Below are 22,185 nucleotides of genomic sequence, written 5' to 3' on the forward strand. Positions count from 1 at the left end.
TTTGGATTCTAATCATTATAAGTTCAGTGATGAATTGAAACTGATCATGTGCGAAACCCCGAAAGTGAGTTTATAACTTCAACGTAGGCTGTTACCTAAAAATGACTAAGCAGCAAATAACTGCGTTACTTTCGACATACTAGTCCCCTGAAACAGTGCCGTCACTAAAATTATCTCATGGCTGGACCAAAAGCATATCAGCGTTGCTGATTGTGTTGTAATAATAGCTTTCTTTTCTAGGTCGCAAGTACAACGTTGCAGAAAGTAATGATTAAGATGGATACGTCCTTCAAAGAAAGAGATTCGTGGACAGACCAACACGTATGTGGGGAGTGGGGAAACAACTGCTTTACAGAGTACGTAAAACTTAGCACCTAATTAACTTAATTTAAGGTACCGTACTTAATTCTTGGCCTACTTTCACTTGCTGTTGAACCACACATCATTCTGCAACAAGCTAACTTTCGATCTGGCAGGTCAACAACAAGTCAATTGCTGTGCCTAACACAATACTATATTGAAGACGGATTCTAGAAATGGGTGATTACTGGTGCTGCATTTGGGCATCAATCTTTGGTCTATGACAAAGCTAGCATCGTTTCCTGCTGAAAATGATCTTGCAAATGTCCAAAGATGATGTGGTACCAAAGCTAATAGCAACGTTACTCACAATAGAGGATTTCAAATTGTCTTGAATTCTAAAACAAATCGCTAGCATCGTCAACGGAATGGACTTCCTCAAGGAAGTGTTCTAGTACCGTTACTGTATAACCGATACACCAACGATCAGCCGATAGATCTACACACCGAGCGGTTTGTATACGCCGATGATTTTTGCTTAATATCACAGAAAAAGACCTTTGTTGCTGTAGAACAAAACCTCACCAAGTCCCTCACACAATATTACATAAACTTTCATCTTAAAGCTAGCCTTTCAAAGAAACGACTGTTTTTTCCACTTCAAAAACAGAGAGCTGCAAGGGGCCTCAAAATCTCCTTGTCAGGAACAGAACTGAAACATTGCCCCCAACCCGGTCTACCTTGGAGTGACACTGGAAGGTACTCTCAACTAAAAAAAAAAGTACATTGAAAGCACAAACCCAAAGGTTCGCACTAGGGTGGCTCTTATTTGGCAAAAAATGAAAAAAATATGAATTTTGTGTGGGACACCCTTTTAAAAGGTGAGGTTGTCAGAAAAAATAACTCCTGCAAAAAATTTTTGAATTTGAAATTGATTTAGAGGTGGCCCTCCCCCCCTAAAGTTTTGCGCCCTCCTCCAAAATACCAAATCTGCATATCTCAAAAACTGCTTGAGCTAGAGATACGGTTTTTGTGTCAAAAGATGCAGAAAGCATGATTTCCTATCTGCTTTCTGAACAGTGATTGCGTCTATCTTGAGTAGAAAAGCAGTTATTTAGAAAAAACCTGTTTTCGGTATTCTAGCACAAAACAGTGCTAAACAAGTATTGTGGCCCAAGCTATTCAATAAACAAAGTTCATAAACTAACCTGTAAAACTGGTAAAGCAATAAACGAAATAAGTATTCCTAAACTTTTATGCATTCATGCATAGCTAAAATGCCCGTTTTTTATCATATTCCTTGGAGAAACTCCTGAGCGTGGAATCCGCTTTCAAGCTTCAGGTGCTATGCATCGCACTTGTTGGATGGCGAAGGCGATTTATGCAAAAAGCTTGGTATGCATTTATGGTATCTGTCCGAAGAAATGGTTGGTCTAGCCTTGTTTGACTCTCGATTGTCTGTGGAAAGTAAAAAGCTAATGGTGGCAACCATGTTAGATGAAACAGGAGAACGTCCACCAAGGAGACCAAGCATCAAAGTAGATGCGTTTCTTAGCAATAAGGGTCTAGATCAGTATTGCACCTCTAATTCAAAATGGCTTCTTCAGCTGTTGGTGTTGGGTGAAAATGAAGCAATAATTATACTTTCAAAGGATCCTGCTCATTGGACTGAAGATGGTGCATTTATTCAAGCTTTACACATGGCGAAGGGACTTTCAGTAGTCAATGACAGAGCAGAGAGAGGAGTTGCTCTAAGTCTAATCCAGGATTTTAACAAAATCTTAACTGAAGATGAGTACCAACTTCAGTTTCTTTTGCAAGTTGTTACTGAACACAGGAAACTGTTTCCAAATTCCAACAAGAACAATATTGTCTATTCTTCTTCGTTTAAACTTTAAACCTTCTTTGTTACTCCAGGGGTCAAGGGCTCTGTCTTTTACCACTCTTGGGCAGTGGCGATGCTGTTTAGATGCTTGAGCAGGTGTTGAGCAGCAATCCTTTGATTCGTCCATTGATTCGTCATCCAGTTCAAGCAGACCACGCACACCATTTGGTGCAGTTACAGATGGTGTGGTCTGTGGTTTGTTCCTCTTTGCCACACTCACAGATTGCGGATGGAGCCATCCCCCATTTGTGCATGTTGAAGCGGAATTGTCTGACTCCAGTAGGCTAGCCCAGTACGCAGGCGGTTGAGCCGCACCCAGGCCTTCCTTGGCAAATTATCCATTCCGGTTGGATGGCGGCTGGTGTCGGAGATACAACTTTAGAGTCTTGAGGAGTTCTTCTTTCACTCTGAGCTCCATTTGCTGTCCTCCCAGGTAGCCGCGCTGATGGATTGGTCTTCAGCGGTTTTCATCAGGAGTTGTGCGTCACATACAAATGGGTGTCTCGATTTCAGTTGCCGAGGATGCTCGATTGCTCGCTCACAGATTCGTAGAGATTTGAGTGGAGCAAGTGGTTGGGGTTCGTAGTGCGGCGAGAAAGAGACAGGATGGCTTCTTCGCGACGAAACTCAGCTGGTTGGTTGCCTGCAAGGACAGGGAAATTGTCCGATGGTGTAGGTCGCAGACATCCTGTCACGATACGCAAGGCAATATGTAAAATATTGTCAATAATATCGCTTCTTCCAGTATGATACTGACCAGAATTACATTTTGAAATGAATATCGTTACCAGTGTTCCCTCTAAGGTGCAAAAATTAAGACAAAAAAAAAGAAATTTTGTAGACGGTTGCGTGGTCACAAAAAAGGTTGTAAAATCAAGATTTGGTCAAATGCGTTTTTTCTAAATAACTGCGTTTCTACTCAAGATAGATGCATTCAATGTTCAGAAAGCAGATAAAAAACCATGTTTTCTGCATCTTTTAACACAATAACTGTATCTCTAGCTCAAGTGGTTTTCGAGTTACGCAGATTTGGTATTTCGAGGGAGGGCACAGAACTTTAGGGGGGGAGGGCCACCTCTAAATCAACTTCAAATTAAAAAAAAATTTGCAAGAGTTATTTTTTCTGACAACCTCACCATTTGAAAGGGTGTCCCAAGCAAAATTCAAAAACTCAATTTTAAGAGCCACCCTAGTTCGCACGACGAAGAAAGAAATTTTGTCTTTTTTCTCCTACTTATATAAATGTTTGAAAATTTCTTTTGTTTTTCTTAATTAAAAATTCTACTAAGGTGTTGCGATCGTGGCCACATCTTTAACTGATTGTTCTGTACAGGGCCGTTGACAAGATTTCTCGGGCTCGGTACCAGTTTATTTTCGGGCCCCCTTCATCGACAATGTTATGAATATAAAGGTTGTGTACAAACTTTTATTAATGTGCTGTTAAAATGAGGAGGACACATGCCGTGCAAAGTAGAAAATTACGAGGAATATCATTTATATACCGATAGCCTATATATCATTATATTCTCAAAGATTTGTTGTATCCACGAATTTCTCCAACTGCGCTATTACGCATTAGAGATTTCTCCCTAATCCGCGAAAACCTTGCTCTCAATCACGATCTTCGTCGGTATGTTTAAAGTTGTAGGAGTTTTCGGCTGAAATTAATTCTTTGTAAAGTAGGCGCAAGTAGCTACTGTAGAAGTGATTACCACTAAAAAATATATATATTCAGAATTAAAGAGTGGGAGAAGAAAAATATTTCGTGCTTTTGAAAATAAATATCGTGGTTAGGAAAATCACTATACCCTGAAGGGGGCCCGGTACTTTGCAATCTGACGGCTGAAGTGATTGTTTTAACCTCTGATGGCAATTCCTTTAGATCTGATTATATTAAGATATTGATAATGTTGGAAGTCGCGGGTAATCTTTTAAATACGGGCCCCCTAAATATTCCGGGCCCGGGTTCAAAAGTACCCCCTAGACCCCCCCAGTCAACGCCCTTGGTCCTGTATTGGTATTTTGTATGCACGCTATTATGTCCGCGTTTTGGCCCTTTCACCTTTTTTTAGATCAGGATTCAATCTATTATGTTTGGCATATATTGTTTTTTGTTGTGATGGTTAAAAATAAAAACAAACTGAACTGAACATTGCTTAGTTTGTTTGTTTGTTTGTTTATTGGCCGCTGCAAAAAAATATGTACAATAAATCAAAACACAATGTACAGTAAAACTGTTGAAAAGTTTACAATAAAAAAAAAAAACGAGTAAAAAATGATGGTGGCATCACAGCAGCGGGAGGCTGCGAAGTGACCGTTCAAGGTCTTCAAGTCAAGCAGCCACCCTTAACTCATCAATGATAATTATAATTGAATAATTGAGACAAAGAGATAATAGTACATAAATAACGGTGAAGCTGTCCAAGATGATAAGAAGTCAAAAAACTGATTAGTAGGTTAATTTAGCATTTGTTTAATATGAGTCAATAATTTTCTTTTTGTACATTCTTTTAAAAGTTGTGAATGAGGATTTGCGAATTTCATCTGATATATTATTCCAAATTTTTGCGCCAGAGTATTTTATTGAGCGTTGTAGTTTTGTGGTTGTGTATCGATAATAATAGTAATCTAGGTTGGTCGAGTTTCGAGTAGAAAAGTTGTGAATTTGGTTACATTTTTTAAAGTATAGTTTTGAAAAGTGTCGGGTAATGTTGACACATGGAAGTCGTAACAGCTGTAACCCACATGGAAATCGTAACACACATGGAAATCGTAACAAGCTTAGACGTAACAATCGTAGCTAAATGGTAAAGCGGCGGTCGAATACCCTTGTGGCAGAATTAGTGGTGCGATACTGACGAGCCCAGCTTCATGGGCGAAACACGGTGTCTATCGCTGTCAATTCTTGCTACAAATCAGCTGCCGAGAAACATAACTCTTTGAAGGTTGGGGGGCTGCTGTCAATTCAACTTTTTTGTATCAACAGTTGTATCTCTAAAACCACTGAGGCTGCGACTACGAGATTTCTTGGCTTTTCCTAACTTTTATTTACCTCTATTGAGCTGAAATTTTGAGCGAATAAAGGTTATAAATTGAGAGATAGGGCAAAGTAGGGCGTGTTGTCACAGGGGCGTGTTGTCACAGCACGATTTCCATGTGATAACCCAAGCGTATAACTACGAGTTTTCAATGGAAGACATAGTTTTCAGTTCTCTTTCGTACAGGCAGTGAAGGTTAATAAATTTGTCACAACAGCAAAAATTATGAGGAGTGCCATTGAATTTTGGGGAAAATCAGGTTTTATAACTAAACTATGGTCTGGCAAACTAAGGTATGATCATATGTTCATAACTGACCAGGAAAGATACCATTCGTTTGCTTTAAGCCTGCTCTTTTCATCATACCAAACAGATAAGACATGCAAGTAAAGATGTACACATGGTTGTTGAAACCACGAGGCGTGTTGTCGCAGCTATGACTACACGCCCCATGGTGTGCATTTTTGATGTTCAGAAACATAAAAAAATATTTTTGCTCATACAACGAGGTAATATGCGTATTTGTTAAAATACAACGCTTTTTAAAAAACAATTAATATTAGATAAATGATATACATATATAGGCAGTGTTGTACGTTGACGCTGAGGCTAGCGCCGTCAGTTTATTTTTTAGTTAACGGAAGTGATAGCGCCGTCAACTATTTTGTCGATTTTAAGCGTCAAGCGCTATGCGTCATTTTTCGTTTTCATGGAAAATCTCGTTTTACAATGAGAGTTAAGTTTTGTTTGACCTTTTGACTTTCTGACTGATAGCAATGAACAATCTTTTTCTGTGGCAGCTGTTCCTCTATCCAATTATGCAGCTTCAAGTTTGTTTATCGTATCCTGGGTAAATCTGAGTCGAGAAAAGACGAAATCGTCTTTCACAGCTCGAAACAGTCTCAAAAACCAAACTCGTTAGAAGTCGAATACTTCCGTTGTGTGAGACCCTGGCTAAAATAGCGCTGACGCTGACGTCGTCAATTTCTTTTAGAGCTTACGCAGTACTTTGCGCCGTAAAATTTTTAGGCAATTCGCGCTGACGCTGACACCGTCAATTTATTTCATTGACGCGTACAACACTGTATATAGGCTATTCGATAGTGATACATAATTCTCAAGATGACATTTTTATTGCTTTTGAAAATGGGCATAAACTTTTTACCAATATGTTGTAAATTAATTTCTTTGCATTTCGCATATTTTTTTAATCATTCCGCCTGTATTAAAACCATTTTTTATTGGTATCTGTCATGTTTTAATCATAAAGCATGTGCAGAAATTTTGTGACAACACGCCCCGTGCTCTGTGACAACACACCCACTATCTAGCATCTCGATAAAATTGGCACAGAACGAGATATATGCTGATTTGTAAAAATTGTGACAACACGCCCCACCTTGCCCTATAAGGCATTTTTCAGGACATCCTCTGAAATATTTCATATTCTATTGTTCAAAATTTTTCCACCAGATGGATGAAAGTAATTAATTTGGCCTTCCTAACTGTTTCACAGCGTGAAGGAAGTTGGCTTTATGTAAAACTATGTAAAAATGTTTTAATCACAACATTGCAATGCATGTCCTTCATTACTCTACCAAAAAATAATGTGTAAACTCACGCTACAATTACAGTCATAAGTCACCTCAACATTTCAACGTATATGAGCATTTCTAAAATTCACATAGTTTTAGTTTTCGGATATGCTCAGCGTGAATAATTTTACAAAGTGAATCCCACATTTTGAAACCGTGCCTTAAAAAATAACAGAGATATTACTCCTAAAGCATAAGAAGAATCGACAGCCACTCCCCCCCCCAAATTGAGCAAGACTCCAGGAGCCCAACCTTCTAAGGGTTAATATGCACATCTGCTGATTCTCTGGTAAATGATTTCGTACTTTCCTCATGTTGACGCTCGCCACAACGACAAGTTATGAGGGATATTTGTACAGGTTAACTAATTCATAGTTTTATATTGTCGTTATCTAAACACAATTAATGTTCACCATTTCCATGTTACTTTATCTTGCAGGCTAACAGAGGAAGAAGCTCGTTTACGGACAAACACGTACACGTCACTTCTAATATCACGTCATCCGTTGGAAAGAGTTGTATCAGCTTACATCAATAAACTAAAAGCAAACGATACATACTTCCGAGAACGGATTGGGAAACCGGCTGCTCTCCAGCAAGCAAGTGGACATCTACATGGCGTGGGAAGAAGGTATAAAAGAATCATCATAATATGAATAATCACGCAACAAAATACTACAACATAAATTATGAGGTCATAAAATACTTCTATATTTTCTGGTGGTGAATTACTTGCTATGAAGATGATACTCTGAGTTTCTTGAAATAATCGTAAGGAGATTTTCCAATTAAACTCGCCTATATTATCGCAGTGGAAAAAGTCACTTATAAAAGCTTAAATTGTTTTAGACTTTTGAGTTTTTATGCCGTGTACCCAAGTAGAACACACAAAAACTCGGATGCATAAAACACAGTGACAAAATTGACGCCGTCAATTTGACGGCACCAACTTTTTGTTGACGCTGAGGCTAGCACCGTCAATTTATTTTTTAGTTGACGGAAGTGATAGCGCATTCGACTATTTTGCCGATTTTAAGCGTCACGCACTATGCGTCAGTTTTCGTTTTCATGGAAAATCTCGCTTCACAATGAGAGTTTCACAATGTATTCTGGCCAGCACGACTCATCCGAATAACCCGCTTTCGAGTCAGTTGGAGTAGCTACCTGGATTACAAGCGGAAGAAGTTCGCCAAAGGGTGATCACTCATATCGTGAGCAGTATCGAGAACGAGGGATCAGAGAGAGAAAGCAAAAAGTCAATGAATGTCATCGCGGAGGGGTTGAAGATACTTTATTTCAAGAGCTCTATGCTCCTGAAAAAAGCGATGTTGGTACAGTGGACTTCGTTAAAATAAGATTTGATGCTAAGCCATCACAGCACGCTTGGAACAATGACATGTGGACCATGCCAAACTGGTTCATGTGTCAGCTCATACATACAGCAATCACATAATTACAGACGATGACATCGAGAGTGACAGCGATAAGCTTTAGTAATACTTGATCCATGTGCTTTCTTTACGCTGATTATGTCAAGAGTCTACATGGCCATATCGTATGAACTCTTTATGCCTGCTTAGTTTACTCAAATATATATAGAAGTTCACCGGGTTTTTTAAAAACCGATACACTGTTAATGTTTATTTTTAATTGTTTTGGCGGCCATCTCGGATTGCCATAATGAATTAATAGGCTATCAGATAATTCAACAATTCTGAGAATGGTCTCATTGACCTTACAGGGTATGAAAATCTAAATATAGACACCAAAACTACATGTTTTGGTCATAATTATAATGACCGAGTTATGGCCAATTTACTGTTATGTTAATGTTTTGGCGGCCATCTTGGAAGCCATCTTGAAAATAACCATTTTCTTGAAGTGGGATTCCTTAAAATTTTGAATATGTCAATACTGACACCCAATACTAATCAAATCAGGTGAAAAACCTTTTGTTGAAATTTTTTGGGGTAAGGGTACCATTTGTCATAAATGCCCTTAAATATTAACAGTGAAGGATAGTTTAACGTACAGAAATATTCCTCTGATACAGAATTCTAAAATGGTGCCAATTAATGCGAATCAATTCATTCAGAGCATTGTTACCAGAATGCAAATTAGACTTTGCGCTAATGCCGACACTGACAATGGTCAGCTACTGGTTGATATTGCAAACTTGCAACCTCAAAATATAATCGAAGGAAATTTGCGCCATGGAGTAGCAGAGGTGAGAAGAATTTGTAGAGGCTTTGACATTGATGAGAGACTTAAGTGAAAAAGTTGTAATTGTGCCCAATAATTTGAAGCCTTTCTTGACAGCTATTTCAACTTTATCTTGTTCGAATGTTTGACAGCAGAATGTGAACGTGATTTCAGTTTAATGAACAATCTTACAATCGGAAACTTCACTCTGTCAATCTCGGTGACCGGGCCTGCGTCAATGATTCAAAGCCTCTACAAGTATGCGAAACTGTGTCAGGATTAAGCTTTGTAAGAAGCTTTCCCAGTCCGAGGATAAAAATTCAATCAATCATCGCAGGTTTAAGAGTATCTTTGTTCATTGAATTAATGTGAGCAGTTTGATGTCTATTAATTGCAATGGACCACCTGTGGCTCAATTTACCGCTAAAAAATATGTAAGATCCTGGCTGCTGAACCACCAATCAGCTAAGGATACTAGATCCAAAATTTGTAAAGAGGATAAAGATGTAGATTCCTCTCGGAAGGCTGTTTGGAATGTATATATAGAAAAGTAAACAATTTTGTACCTCTCGTCCAACTTTGGTCGAATAAAGATTAGTTATTTAGCATGTTATGTATTATTAATCAATTTGGCAAATCTGACAATATACCCTGTGCTATTTTTTACGAATACCGCACTGACCTCAACTGTTTAAAAAATGGTATTGGCAGACAGTGGCGGCTCGTGCCATGGGGCTGCAGCCCCACCTGAAAGAACGAGAAGAGGGAAAATATGTTTTTCTCTGTGTTTGTCCGACCCGGTTACTTTTTTCACTTAACCCTTTGCTTTTCAACGTTTTTTTGGAAATTAACTGCTCAAGGGGGGGCCGTTTTTGGATCAAATTCAATCAGCTGTTACGTGTTATCCGCTGATGCTATTTCAACAGAAGTTGCACTGGTGTAAAAGCAAATCATTTGTCTATAAGTTTGAAAACTCATTATTTTAAAATTTTATATGTTAAACTTGATATTTCAATTTTTGCAAAGGTACCCAAAAACGACAATTTTGATTTAACTTGCCGCCTTTAATTAACCGTGCTAATCCGATTTCATGCAAACTTCTAAATAACAAAGAGCTCGATCGAACGCACGAAGTGTGTGTGCGGTGTGCCGAATCATTGCATTGATTAGAATTTACGACTTGCGAGCAAATCTTATTGTAAGCTACTCACTGATTCTAAAATAGTTACAATCAGAGTAATAGTGTTACACGAATTTGAAAAAAACAAAACTGCGTTTGTTGTCTTACATTTTTATCCTAAACTAATGCATTCCGAAACTCATGGCTAGCTTCTAGTTTTATGGAACCAAATTTCTCATAAGTAACACCTTAGCCTGCTTGAATAGCTGTTTACATCTTCGTTTGTGTATTTTAGGTCTACAATTGAGTTTGTAGTATGAATATTTTTAGTAGAGAGAAGACAATTGAACAAGTTGTTGAAATAATCTGAAATTTCTAAGTTCAAATTAGGTGCTTTTGAAATTGTGGATTTGTGTCAAGTCGCATCACAAATATCATGCAGGCCACATCATAAGTCATTTCGCTTACGGGTGTTTATAAACATGACTCATAAATTACATCCACAAAAAATACAGCATTTACATCAACAAAGCTAAGTTCGAAGCTCACTTTTTATTGAAGATTGTGTCAATCAATTTGAAAATACATTTTTAGTCAGCCAGCGTCGAAATAATGCAACAGCGAATTGAGGAACATGCGTAAACAAAGGAAATGTGAAATAACCCACAGTCAGCAAATCTACATAAATTTAACGTTTACAAATGTTGAATCAATGTAAAAGGACTGGATTGCTGACTGGGTCCTTATTGTTTGAAGCACTAAAAATACGCGTAAAAGCGACAACGTCAGCAAGGCAGTGATTATGTTTCTGGCCAAAAAAAAAATAACGTTTGACTTCAAAGATAAAAATGATTATAACGAAGCTTCAAAGTTTGTCGTAAAACATTTTACTGAGATACAATAAACATAATCATTCTGTGCCAGATTGTGAGAAGACTTCCTAGATTCTTTCCAACCATTTGCATGATTGCAAATTATTTTCTATAACTTTACATTGCTAAAAAATGGCTTCTTTGTTGAAACAACGTGGCTACAATTCTATAAAAAATTCTTAGGCCTACTACATTGAAGTAATGAAATTTTTTTTGTGATTTTGCTGATGACGTTTTACAATATCCGAGAAGTAAAAAATAATAATGATGAATTATTTTACAAAACCGTGGTTTGCAAGTGCTTCACAAAAAATTGTTGGGGGAAAATTTACTATTAGACGTAAAACGTTTGTAAAAGAAAATTGTCGGTTTACGTATTTATAATGTTTATTGCGCTGTTATCGAATTATAAACTGCCTGTAGGCTATTGTCTACCTTTGTGGTTGCCGGCCAGCTTAGAGCAGCATGCAAACTAAGCGTTTGTGGTATTTGCATCGTGTTATGATTCTCGAAAATTTCCCACAAGGTCTTTATTTTTATCGTGATATTTTGTGCCTCTTCTGTCCTAAACTTGAAGTTATTGTGCAGCACTATCCACATCGGTTTTTAGACTCAGTCTTCATTGAAAATCTTTTGTGTGGTGCATCATTTCAAGTAGTGTCTTCCCCTAAACTGTTACACAAATCGCCCAGAACCAGGTTGATTATTATGTATCTTACAGCAGTTGAGAGCCCGTTATTGTATGTGTGGAATTATTACTGTAGATGTCTGACTAAATTCATGCCAAAGTCGAGCAAATTCTGCTTTCGGGATCCTTGCCGTTATTTACTGTATTTTTTGTTGATAAGTTTAGGCAGCATTTTTCCAAGATAAATGAAGACATCGGTATTGTTCGTCACTTAGATTTAGTTTTCTCAGCATTATTTATTCATTCTTTGATCCACTAGTTTGTCCCACTTTTGGTATAATCGGATCGTTTATAAATGGCGGGTCTTCACAATAGCCGGCCTCTTATACATTGGCGCAACGTATTCAGATGTTGAATCAATGATGAAGAAAGCTGATTTGTTGTTTGTCTTATGTGACGCCTAAATTTATGCCTCGTCTACAGTACAAAATATTTTGTAATGTACATTGTGTACATTGTACATTTTGTTTGTAGGCCTACATTACAAAATATTTTGTAATATTTTATTATCATCTTTTGTAATATTTTATTATCATCATTATCATTATCATCTATTATATTATCATCTTATATTATCATCTTATTATCATTATCATCATTTTATTATCATTATCTATCATCTATCATCTTATCATTATCATCTTTATTTTGCGCTCTTTGGAACAAAACACAGTGCACTGTGAAACAAAAATACAGGACATAACAACAAGTAGGCGACATAAAGCAGTGAAGGGACGCCATCGAGTTAGCTGCTACGTGTAAATGGAGCCTATCTCATAATTTTGAGTGTATCTCACAATTACTGTTTGCAAAAACGCTATTTCTCCGGCTTCTCCCAAAAGCATTTGCAGTGATACATTTCCTCAATTGCAAGTTTTGTCAATGAGAGCATTTCCATAGAACGTTTATTTCGAAACCAGGTTTTCGTGTCTTTATCCAAGAGAAGATTTCTTATTGTAACGTTTTTTATTCGTCAATGAATATTATCTGCTTGAAACAACTGTTTTGAATAGTTTGTGGCCTCCATAGCCTACTGTTTTGATCGTGGATTGCTATTCTTCTTTGTAGAGCTGATAACGCAAAAAAGCTTGCTATTATTGTTTCTAATTAACAGCTTTGCGATCACTGGCTTTTCTTTGCAGCATAAGAAATAACGCGCTTTGTATTATTGAGGTCAAACCGTGGCCTGGGTCAAACCAAACAAAAGAAAGCAAGAGGATGCTTCTCTCTGCTCGCGCATATCGATGCACGAAGCAATTATGAGCTTATGGCTTGTCATCGCAATGTAATCCATTTCACGCTTTGCTGGAAGTTAGCTAGAAACAGCAAAAATTCACCAAAATCTTGAATTTACAAGAAAACTACACAACTTTTAGCATCAAATTTAATATCATCAGATCCGCCTGGCAATTTTAGGAAAAGTCAAGAAAAACCAAGTGCATGGCGTTACTGTGCTTCAAATAATTAAAGGAAATATGAGGGGGGGGCCAAATCTGGCCTCCCTTTGAGGAGCAAAGTGTTAAGAATTGCAGATCGAAAGTTAAAATATTAAAAGTTTTGTTTGGCCACACCGATTTTGGGCAAACTGCTCTGCAGTCCAAGATTCTGGATTTCAAGCGCTCTGATTGACTAAAAATTATCCTTGAAGCTCTCCCTCTTTTGGTACTTTGCAGCAATTTTTGAATTTGTTGGGGCTGCATAGAAAACAGCCCTACTTAATCAAATAACTTTACAGACTTTTTAAAGTTAGTTTTGATTTTGCAGAGTAGCGATGAGCCATGAATGTAGAAGTGTTAGCTGTAGAGTTAGGGTATTCAACAGGTTATAGGAAGTGCTAGTCAAGGCTAGGGCATCTTAAAATCACTTGAACCTTGTATGCAACGGCTAGGCTAGTCAAGACTAAGCTCAATACTAGTAAAGTTTGTCTCCAAAGCAATAGCCTACTGTTAGTTTTTTCAAATTATAGCTTAGAAATACATCAACTTTTTAGCAATGTTTGAATGCATTTTTTTCAAAATTTGGGGTAAAAACATGCTCAGAACGCTCCAAATTTAATGTAATTTTTCATTTTTTTCTGGGGGACAACCCCCCGCGACGTCGTTCGCCTTCGGCAAACTCAGCGACGGGCTTCGACCCCCGGACTATTTATTGCAGCTCCACTGCTCACAAACACCACCAGATGCCACTGTTGGCAGATGTAAATCGTTGATGCACCACTGGGGGTACCGGTAACCTATTCTTTAATAAAAGTAACACCATTTGTAGCCTAAATGTGGACAAGAACAAACGATGCAACGTCTGCTCGATTGCTCTGATCTGAAACTAAATTGTTTTGCACGAGGCTTGACTACGTGAACGATTCAAGATCACCACCTTGATCTTTACGATCACGTTGAAATGGTGATCTCATTTCGATGTGATCACATATTCTTAATTTTCAAGATCATAAAAACTGTTCATCTTTTCCATCTCTGATTACAGAGCAGCAGTTACATGGGGGGTTGCGGTGGAGAAATATCACTGCTTACACTAAATATAGGCAGTGACATCTGTAATGTCTGTGCATCGTAAACACTTATTAGCGCAAAGCCATTCTAACAACGACTCTTCCACATTTGCTAAACTGCTGATCAGGTGACAACAAACTGAATGAATAGATCACTTGAAAGGCATTCAAGGGTACTAAAATAATAGAACAGTGTTATAAGGATAGGCTACATGTAACATCCTTCCCAAAAAAACGCAAATAACAGTAATAAGTTGGTAAAAAAACGATAATAAACAATACAAGAACAAAAAGAAAGATTAGAAATGTAGGCTACCGTACTGGATTACTGGGGTTCATTCCTATCATGTCTTGCAGTTGTGTATTATTAATAAACTATGGTCTTCACCCCAGTCTACATTGTTCCAATCAATCCATGCGAAGCATTTAGCCTACACTTTACTTTAAAAGTCGTTGTAATACCACGTTACTGTATTACAGTAGGTTGATCAGACGAAACAAAAGACGACAATAAAGATAACAGATTGGGTAAATCATCGTCACCCAATTGTGAGCAAGATTAGGTGCTCTCCATTCAGCGGCACCTAGTGAATAGAATAATTTCTCGGCAACAACACTTCAACAATCGGAAAACTTCACTCTGCCAATCTCGGTAACCAGCCCTGCGTCAAGAACCTCTGCAAGTACCGGTATGCGAAACTACCAGGAATAACGTTGTGTGAATAACCTATCAAGGCTTTGTCAGTACGAGGATAAACATTGTCGGCAGGAGTGGCCGAGTGGTTAGCGCGTTGGGCTCGCAGTCGAGAGCCTGCGTGTTCGACTCCAGCCACCCGCACTTGCTGTTGTTTCTCTGGGCAAGAAACTTTACGATAATTGCCTCTACCCAGTGATCGATTTCGAGTAATGGGTAGTACCAAATTTAAGTCATAAATAGAGTAGACAACCGGAAACAGACATTGCCGTCGGCTGCAGCGTGGGTCAGGTGTACGTCGGAAGGCGTACACCGATGCATAGCGCTCAAGTCCGCTTTCCCGCAATGCAGGATAAAGATAATAAAACAAAACAAACAAATTCAAAACCAACCAACCAACAAACCAACCATCGTCAACACCATGATCACTAAAATCTTTCCGGATATGACAATAATATCTTCTGCAAATTACGTCGTTGTTCAATTTAATTTCATAAGATCTAGGGGCGACCATTTTTAACAGTCAGGCCTATGGATCGAACAGCGCCAGTTCCTGCTCAAATGCAGTGGTCTGATAACGTCAGCAAAAATTAGGAAAATGTTTATTCAACGATTTTGCATATATTTAACCGCAATTAATTTTGACTCAAAGCCAAACAAAGTGAAGACTTCACTGTTGCTTTATTATTGATGCTTTATTGATGTGAATCCTCATCCTTGTTCACATTTTATATTTTACAGTGAAGATTTGATGAATATGGAAGACAAAGATATCAAAGCTTTGAAAACGTTTAAACAATTGTCATCTTTACACCGAAAAGAAGTTCTCAACTACGTAGATGTGATGAGAAGTGGAGCAATATCTTTTTCGCAGTTAGTAAGGTGAGTTTGTCAAAGTGCACTTGAAAACACAGAAAGATTCGTCATAGAAAGGTGACGAAAAGGCGTTGCCACTTTCACTCAGTTCACTTATGAAAAGTATGTGCAGTTGGTTTTGGAGACAACTCTTGTTTTTTTTGCAGAAACCACGAAGATTCCTCGATAATTTTTCATCAGCTGGTATTTTTGCGTTTTCGTTTCAATAACGACTTTGTTTTTTTATGTGCTTTAGTTTAATGTGTCAGTTTTGAAAAGATTTATAGCGTTTAAATTTGTTTTTGCTGCAAATGAAGTGATTCATTTGCAATCTAATTAACAAATACAAAAACAAGCAACCAATAGAACTCGCCTTTCCATATCAATGGAATGCAAATATAGATTAAGTTTACATGTTACCACAGCTGTATTAGGGGCCCGATGTCATTCTGGCCGATGGGGTCCATTGAAGTCTTGACACGATATTAAGTTCATTTGAATGAATTAGTCATAACATTGTAGCAATTTGCTGATGAAATCGATTGTTTAACGCTAGGATGCACAAGCACGGTCAAATTGATCCTACAGGCTTTCAAGTGATTTTGGTCAGGCCACATATAGGTCGTGGCACTGCTTTGTTTTCTTATATGTGCATAAACAGACATAACTAAGCAACAACACTACATTTAACATTATAAAAACGAAAAACAACAAGCGAACGTTTTCGGCTAGTCATATAGCCCTTTTCAAGCCTATAAGAAAAATACATTATTGAAAGAAATGCTAAAGAATCATATAGTATCACAGCAAAAAATATGGTCAAATCTAAACATTTGAAAAACTGCCTCGCTCACACAAAATGATAACTGAAAATTACACAGCGCAACGGGTCAAGTAGTTCAGAGGTAAAAATAATTGATCCAAATCTAATTAAAAATAATTGATTTTGTGCCACTATCTCTTGTGCTTCTGTCTTTCTTGCGTAATCTGCCTGAGTCCTTGTCTGAACAATCAATTATTTTTACCTCTGAAATACTTGACCCGTTGCGCTGTGTAATTTTCAGTTATCTTGTGCTTCTGTCTTTCTTGCATAATCTGCCTGAGTCCTTGTCTGAACAATCAATTATTTTTACCTCTGAAATACTTGACCCGTTGCGCTGTGTAATTTTCTGTTATCATTTTGTGTGAGCGAGGCAGTTTCTCAAATGTTTAGATTTGACCATATTTTTTGCTGTGATACTATATGATTCTTTAGCATTTCTTTCAATAATGTATTTTTCTTATAGGCTTGAAAAGGGCTATATGACTAGCCGAAAACGTTCGCTTGTTGTTTTTTGTTTTTATAATGTTAAATGTAGTGTTGTTGCTTAGTTATGTCTATTTATGGTTTAAAAGAGTTACCTCTCTACCCAAATTGTATTATATGTGCATATCTTTAAAATGCAATAATTTGCTCATAAAATTGATTTTATAAATGATGAAGTTAGTTTTTTGTATTTTAGCTTGCACAAGCAAAACGACACTAATGAAAGCCCACAGAAGTGATTGGTGTGTTGTAATAATTCTATAAGGTATTCATAAATGTTGTGCGAAAACTTGTAAAATACAAACTGTTGGTTGCATTTCAGATTTATAGTTGACCATTACGTGGAAGGAAAAGTCGACAGAATAGATCCTCACTGGAAACCTCAAGTGAATATATGTCAGCCTTGTGCCTTTAACTACAGTTGCATTATGAGATTTGATGACCTTGCCAAAGACGCTAATCGCATGTGGGATTATGTGGTGGACTATCAAAAGTTCAACGTTTCAAAAAAAGACATTCATATCAGCATGATAAAGACTAAAGTTGGCCATAATCCAGTGGCCACTGAATATTATAAACAAGTACCTGAGAACCATGTACAAATATTAAGAAACTTCTATGCAGATGATTTTGTATTTTATAATTACGATCCTTATCTGTATCATGGATATATTAAATGACATCAGGAAACATATTAGGTCATCACTAGAACGTAACCGCCATATAGAGATTTGAAAATGATACTTTGTTTTAACTTTTTTATTAAATTTGTTCAACAAAAAAATAAGTGAACATTTTAAATTTTGAAATTTTTATTTGAATAAGCTGGAGATGCTATTACTATAGCCAAATCGATTTTTAAAAAATTACACTAAGAGATTAGATTGTTGTGAATTGTGCAAATGCCAGCATTTGATGAATGCAAAATAGCAGTACCAAGTACAAATAGGTGTGTGGTACAAGTAGCACCTTTGAACCCTGGGCAGTCGCGATGGATTGTTACACCATGGGTCTCGGGGAACACTGGTCTTGATCACACACCAAACTAACAAGTGGGTCCACGTCCCACCTCACGGGCAACAACCTCGACTGGTTGGCTAAAACTTGTTAGAAATCCTGCTGCCTTGCAGGAAATACTTTTTTAAGTAAAGGCTAGGCCCACCGCCAATAACTGTGGTTAGCGTCAGGAAGGGCATCCGGCTGGAAAATCTATGCTCCAAAATATTATTTAAATGCAGCAAAAGCTAAAAATGGCCCCTAGTCCCCAGCAGCCCTTAGATGGGCAAGGGGTGCGAAGAATCTCTGGGTTCCGAGAAAACAAAAAAACATTGAAAAAAGATTATGGTGTTAGAATCGTATGCTGGAATGTGGGAAGTTTGTGTGGTAAAGGAACTGAAATATGTGAAGAACTAAGAAAAAGAAGGGTGGATATATGTTGCCTAGAGGAAGTAAGATGGAGGGGACAGTCAGCGCGGTTTTTAGGTGCCAATGGGAGGAGATATAAGTTATGGTGGTCAGGAAATAACACAGGAATCGGTGGTGTTGGTTTCTTGGTAAAAGAGGAATTGTGTGAGAAAGTAATAGAAGTTAGAAGAAGGGGTGACAGAGTGATGACAATGGTACTTGCTTTTGAAGAGGAGGTAGTGAGGCTAATTTGTGCATATGCACCTCAAAGTGGTAGGGATTACTTAGAAAAGGAAAGTTTTTATGATGTTTTGGCAGAGGAATGGGATTTACGGAGTTCAAAAGAGTTGGTGTTTGGATTAGGAGATTTTAATGGACATGTTGGAAAACAAGCAAATGGGTTCGAGGGCATTCATGGAAGGTATGGTTTTGGGGAGAAAAACATGGAAGGAAGAATGCTACTTGAATTTTGTGATGAAAGCAAACTTTGTATTGCCAACACATGGTTTAAAAAGAAAGAGAAAATGAAGGTGACTTACAGCTCAGGAGGACATGAGTCAGAAATTGATTTTATTGTGGTTGGGCAGGAACAGAGAAAGTACTTGAAGAATGTGAAAGTAATTCCGTGGGAGTTGCAGCATAGACTAGTAGTAGGAGACTTAAATATGAAAAAAGTGAAGAAAATTATGAAGAAAGAACGAGTTTTTGTGAGAAATGTGTGGAAACTGGAGGAAAAAGAAACGAGAATTAAGTTTGTGAAAAGAGCAAAAGAGCTGGTAAACATGAGTGCGCAGGACTTGTGGGCTTCATTTCAGAAAGGTGTCCTAGCAGCATGTGATGAAGTATGTGGGAAAAAGAAAGTGAGGAGGGATTGTGGAGACACATGGTGGTGAGATGAAGAGGTGAAGCATGCGATTTCACAGAAAAGAGATGCATACAAGCAGTGGCGCAAAAATGGGTCAGAAGAGAATAAAAAGAAGTATAAGAGTATAAAAAAGAAGGCAAAGAGGGTTGTTGCAAGAGCTATGAAGAATGGTGCTGAGGAGGAACTTAATAAAATGTGGAAAAGCCAAAACAAAGTATTCAGACTCATAAAGCAAATGAAAAAGGACGTGAAAGATGTTGTAGGGGGAAGATGTATAAGGAGTGGAGATGGGAAGTTGCATTTCAGCCCGGAAAGCAGAGGAGAAGTGTGGAAGGAACATATGGAAAATGTTATGAATAAGGAGAATGTATGGGATCATATGACAGAGGTTGATCTGGTGGAGGGTCCAGTGGGACAGGTGACTCGTGATGAAGTGGTGGAGGCAATGGGACAAATGAAACTGCATAAAGCAGCCGGTCCATTAGAAGTGAGCTTAGAGATGATAAAAGCAAGTGGAGAGTTGGGAATTGAAGTAATGCTACAACTTAGCCAAAGGGTATTAGATGGAGAGGGAATGCCGGAGGAGTGGAAGCATAGTACTGTTGTTTCACTGTTCAAGAGAAAGGGGGATGTGAAAAGTTGCAGTGCATATAGAGGTGTAAAACTACTAGAGCATGGAATGAAAATTGTGGAGCGAATACTAGAAAAGAGGTTGAGAACATTGGTGAAATTAAATGATATGCAGTTTTGATTTATGCCAGGAAAAGGTACAGTGGATGCTCTGTTTATATTGAGAAGAATGCAGGAGGAATACCGAGAGAAGCAGAGAAAACTATATATGTGTTTCATCGACTTAGAAAAGGCATTTGACAGAGTACCAAGGAAAGTGATGGAGTGGGCAATGAGGAAAAGAGGTATACCGGAGGTATTAGTGAGAGCTGTGATGTCTATGTATGAGGATGCAAGAACAAAAGTGAGAGTTGGATCAAATTATTCAAACGAGTTTTTTGTGAAGGTTGGTGTACACCAAGGATCAGTTTTGTCACCTCTGATATTTGCTATTGTGGTTGACGTTGTAACTGAAGGAGTGAGGGAGGGCTTGCCTTATTGAGTGAAATTTTGTATGCAGACGACCTGGTCTTGACAAGTAATAGTATGGAGGGACTGGAGAGAAAGTTTGAGAAATGGAAAGAAGCATTTGAAACCAAGGGTATGAAGGTGAATCTTGAAAAAACAAAAGTGATGGTGAGTGGAGCAGAAGGAACAGTTGTTGAGAGCAAAGTAGATCCCTGTAGAATATGTGGCAAGAGAGTGATGAGAAATTCAATGCAATGCAAGGAATGTGGAAAGTGGGTACATGCAAGATGTGCTAATGTCAAGAGAGCCGCAACAAGATTGGCGAAGTGTTTTGTTTGTGGGAAATGCAGTAAAGGAAGGAATGAAGTGGAAGGCCATGATGATGAGTTCTGCCATGGCATCGAAACAGTGACAGACTTCTGTTATCTGGGTGATCGGATAAATGGAAGTGGTGGATGTGAAGCAGCGGTGACAACAAGGGCAAGATTGGGCTGGGCAAAGTCCAGGGAATGTGGGGAAATGTTGTATGGCAGAAAATTTTCACTAAGGATGAAAGGAAAAGTATATCGGAGCTGTGTGCGGCCTGCAATGCTATATGGTAGCGAGACATGGGTATTGAGAGAGAGTGAACTGGCAATCCTGAGAAGAACGGAAAGGTCAATGGTGAGAACAATGTGTGGGGTGAAAACGAGAAGGGAAAAAAGGACTGAAGAATTGTTGGATATGCTAGAGATGAGAGAGACCATAGACCAAATGGCAAGGGAAAATGGAGTGAGATGGTATGGACATGTGATAAGGAGGGAGGAAGGAAGTTTTCTTAGAAAGGCACTAGATCTAAAGGTGGATGGGAAGAGGAAACGCGGTCGTCCAAGAAGAACGTGGAAACAACAAGTGAAGGATGAATTTAAAAAAGTCGGACTGAAGGAGGAAGATGCAAGGGACAGGGTGAAATGGAGAAAAGGGATTAAAACAATTGCTGCGTGGAAACAATCGGCCACCCCCACTAGTGGGGAACAAACCGACGATGGATTATGATGATGAAGTAAATATCAGTGTCAAATAATAATTCATGTGTTCTGTTTATTTAGTTTACATTATCTTGTGTTTTTATTATTTTTCACCACCTTCTACATATTTTGACTAGGGGTGTTAAAAACAGGTGTTTAGTCGTTTTTTTATGCTATATCCAACTGTTTTATACATTTTTCAAGTTACGGCTGTTTTCATTAATCATAATAAAAAACAGCCAAAAAAACTGTAACAATATAGCAGCTGAATAACTTATCAATTTAGTTTACTGCAGTTTCGACTTGGTTCTGTAAGTCAGAAGTGTGACTGCATGCTCAGCAAGTGGCACCAATGCATCACCTAATTTTAAGTGGTACCAATGATAAGGAGGAAGATTGTTTGGATGATGATAGCCTACCTGAGAATTTTTGTCCCTGTTTTTCCTAGTTTTTTTTTTATCAGTTTGTTTATTTGTTTCATTATTTACCCTATTTTTGACATTCATTTATTTCATTGCATATATTATGAGTTAATGTTCTTTAAAATCTAACTGGGGAAATTGCAGTCTAGTCGACTGTGACAGGTTAACTTATCGATGACTTGATTATTTCAAAACAGATATTTCAGATAAGCAAAAGTGAGTGTAATGGATTGTTTTTATATACGCTAAGGATAGCAGACAATTAAAAGCTGAGGTTGACATGATATTAACAAGACATCAAATTTCATCCGTTTCTATTTACTTGTTAGTATCGAAGTTATTAGAAAAT

General features: G+C 37.9%; 1 protein-coding gene across 1 annotated transcript; it reads left to right on the plus strand.

The window, feature by feature from the left end:
* The first annotated feature begins 250 nt into the window (after window positions 1–250).
* Window positions 251–17,791, plus strand: LOC145776968 (carbohydrate sulfotransferase 9-like). Its single transcript, XM_082588221.1, has 4 exons — window positions 251–356; window positions 7,258–7,449; window positions 15,642–15,782; window positions 17,384–17,791. The coding sequence occupies exons 1-4, from the start codon at window positions 268–270 to the stop codon at window positions 17,739–17,741; spliced, it is 780 nt and encodes a 259-aa protein (XP_082444347.1). The 5' UTR covers window positions 251–267; the 3' UTR covers window positions 17,742–17,791.
* The last annotated feature ends 4,394 nt before the right edge of the window (window positions 17,792–22,185 follow it).

This window comes from Aplidium turbinatum, chromosome 9 (assembly GCF_918807975.1).
Source record: "Aplidium turbinatum chromosome 9, kaAplTurb1.1, whole genome shotgun sequence".
NCBI lineage: Eukaryota > Metazoa > Chordata > Ascidiacea > Aplousobranchia > Polyclinidae > Aplidium > Aplidium turbinatum.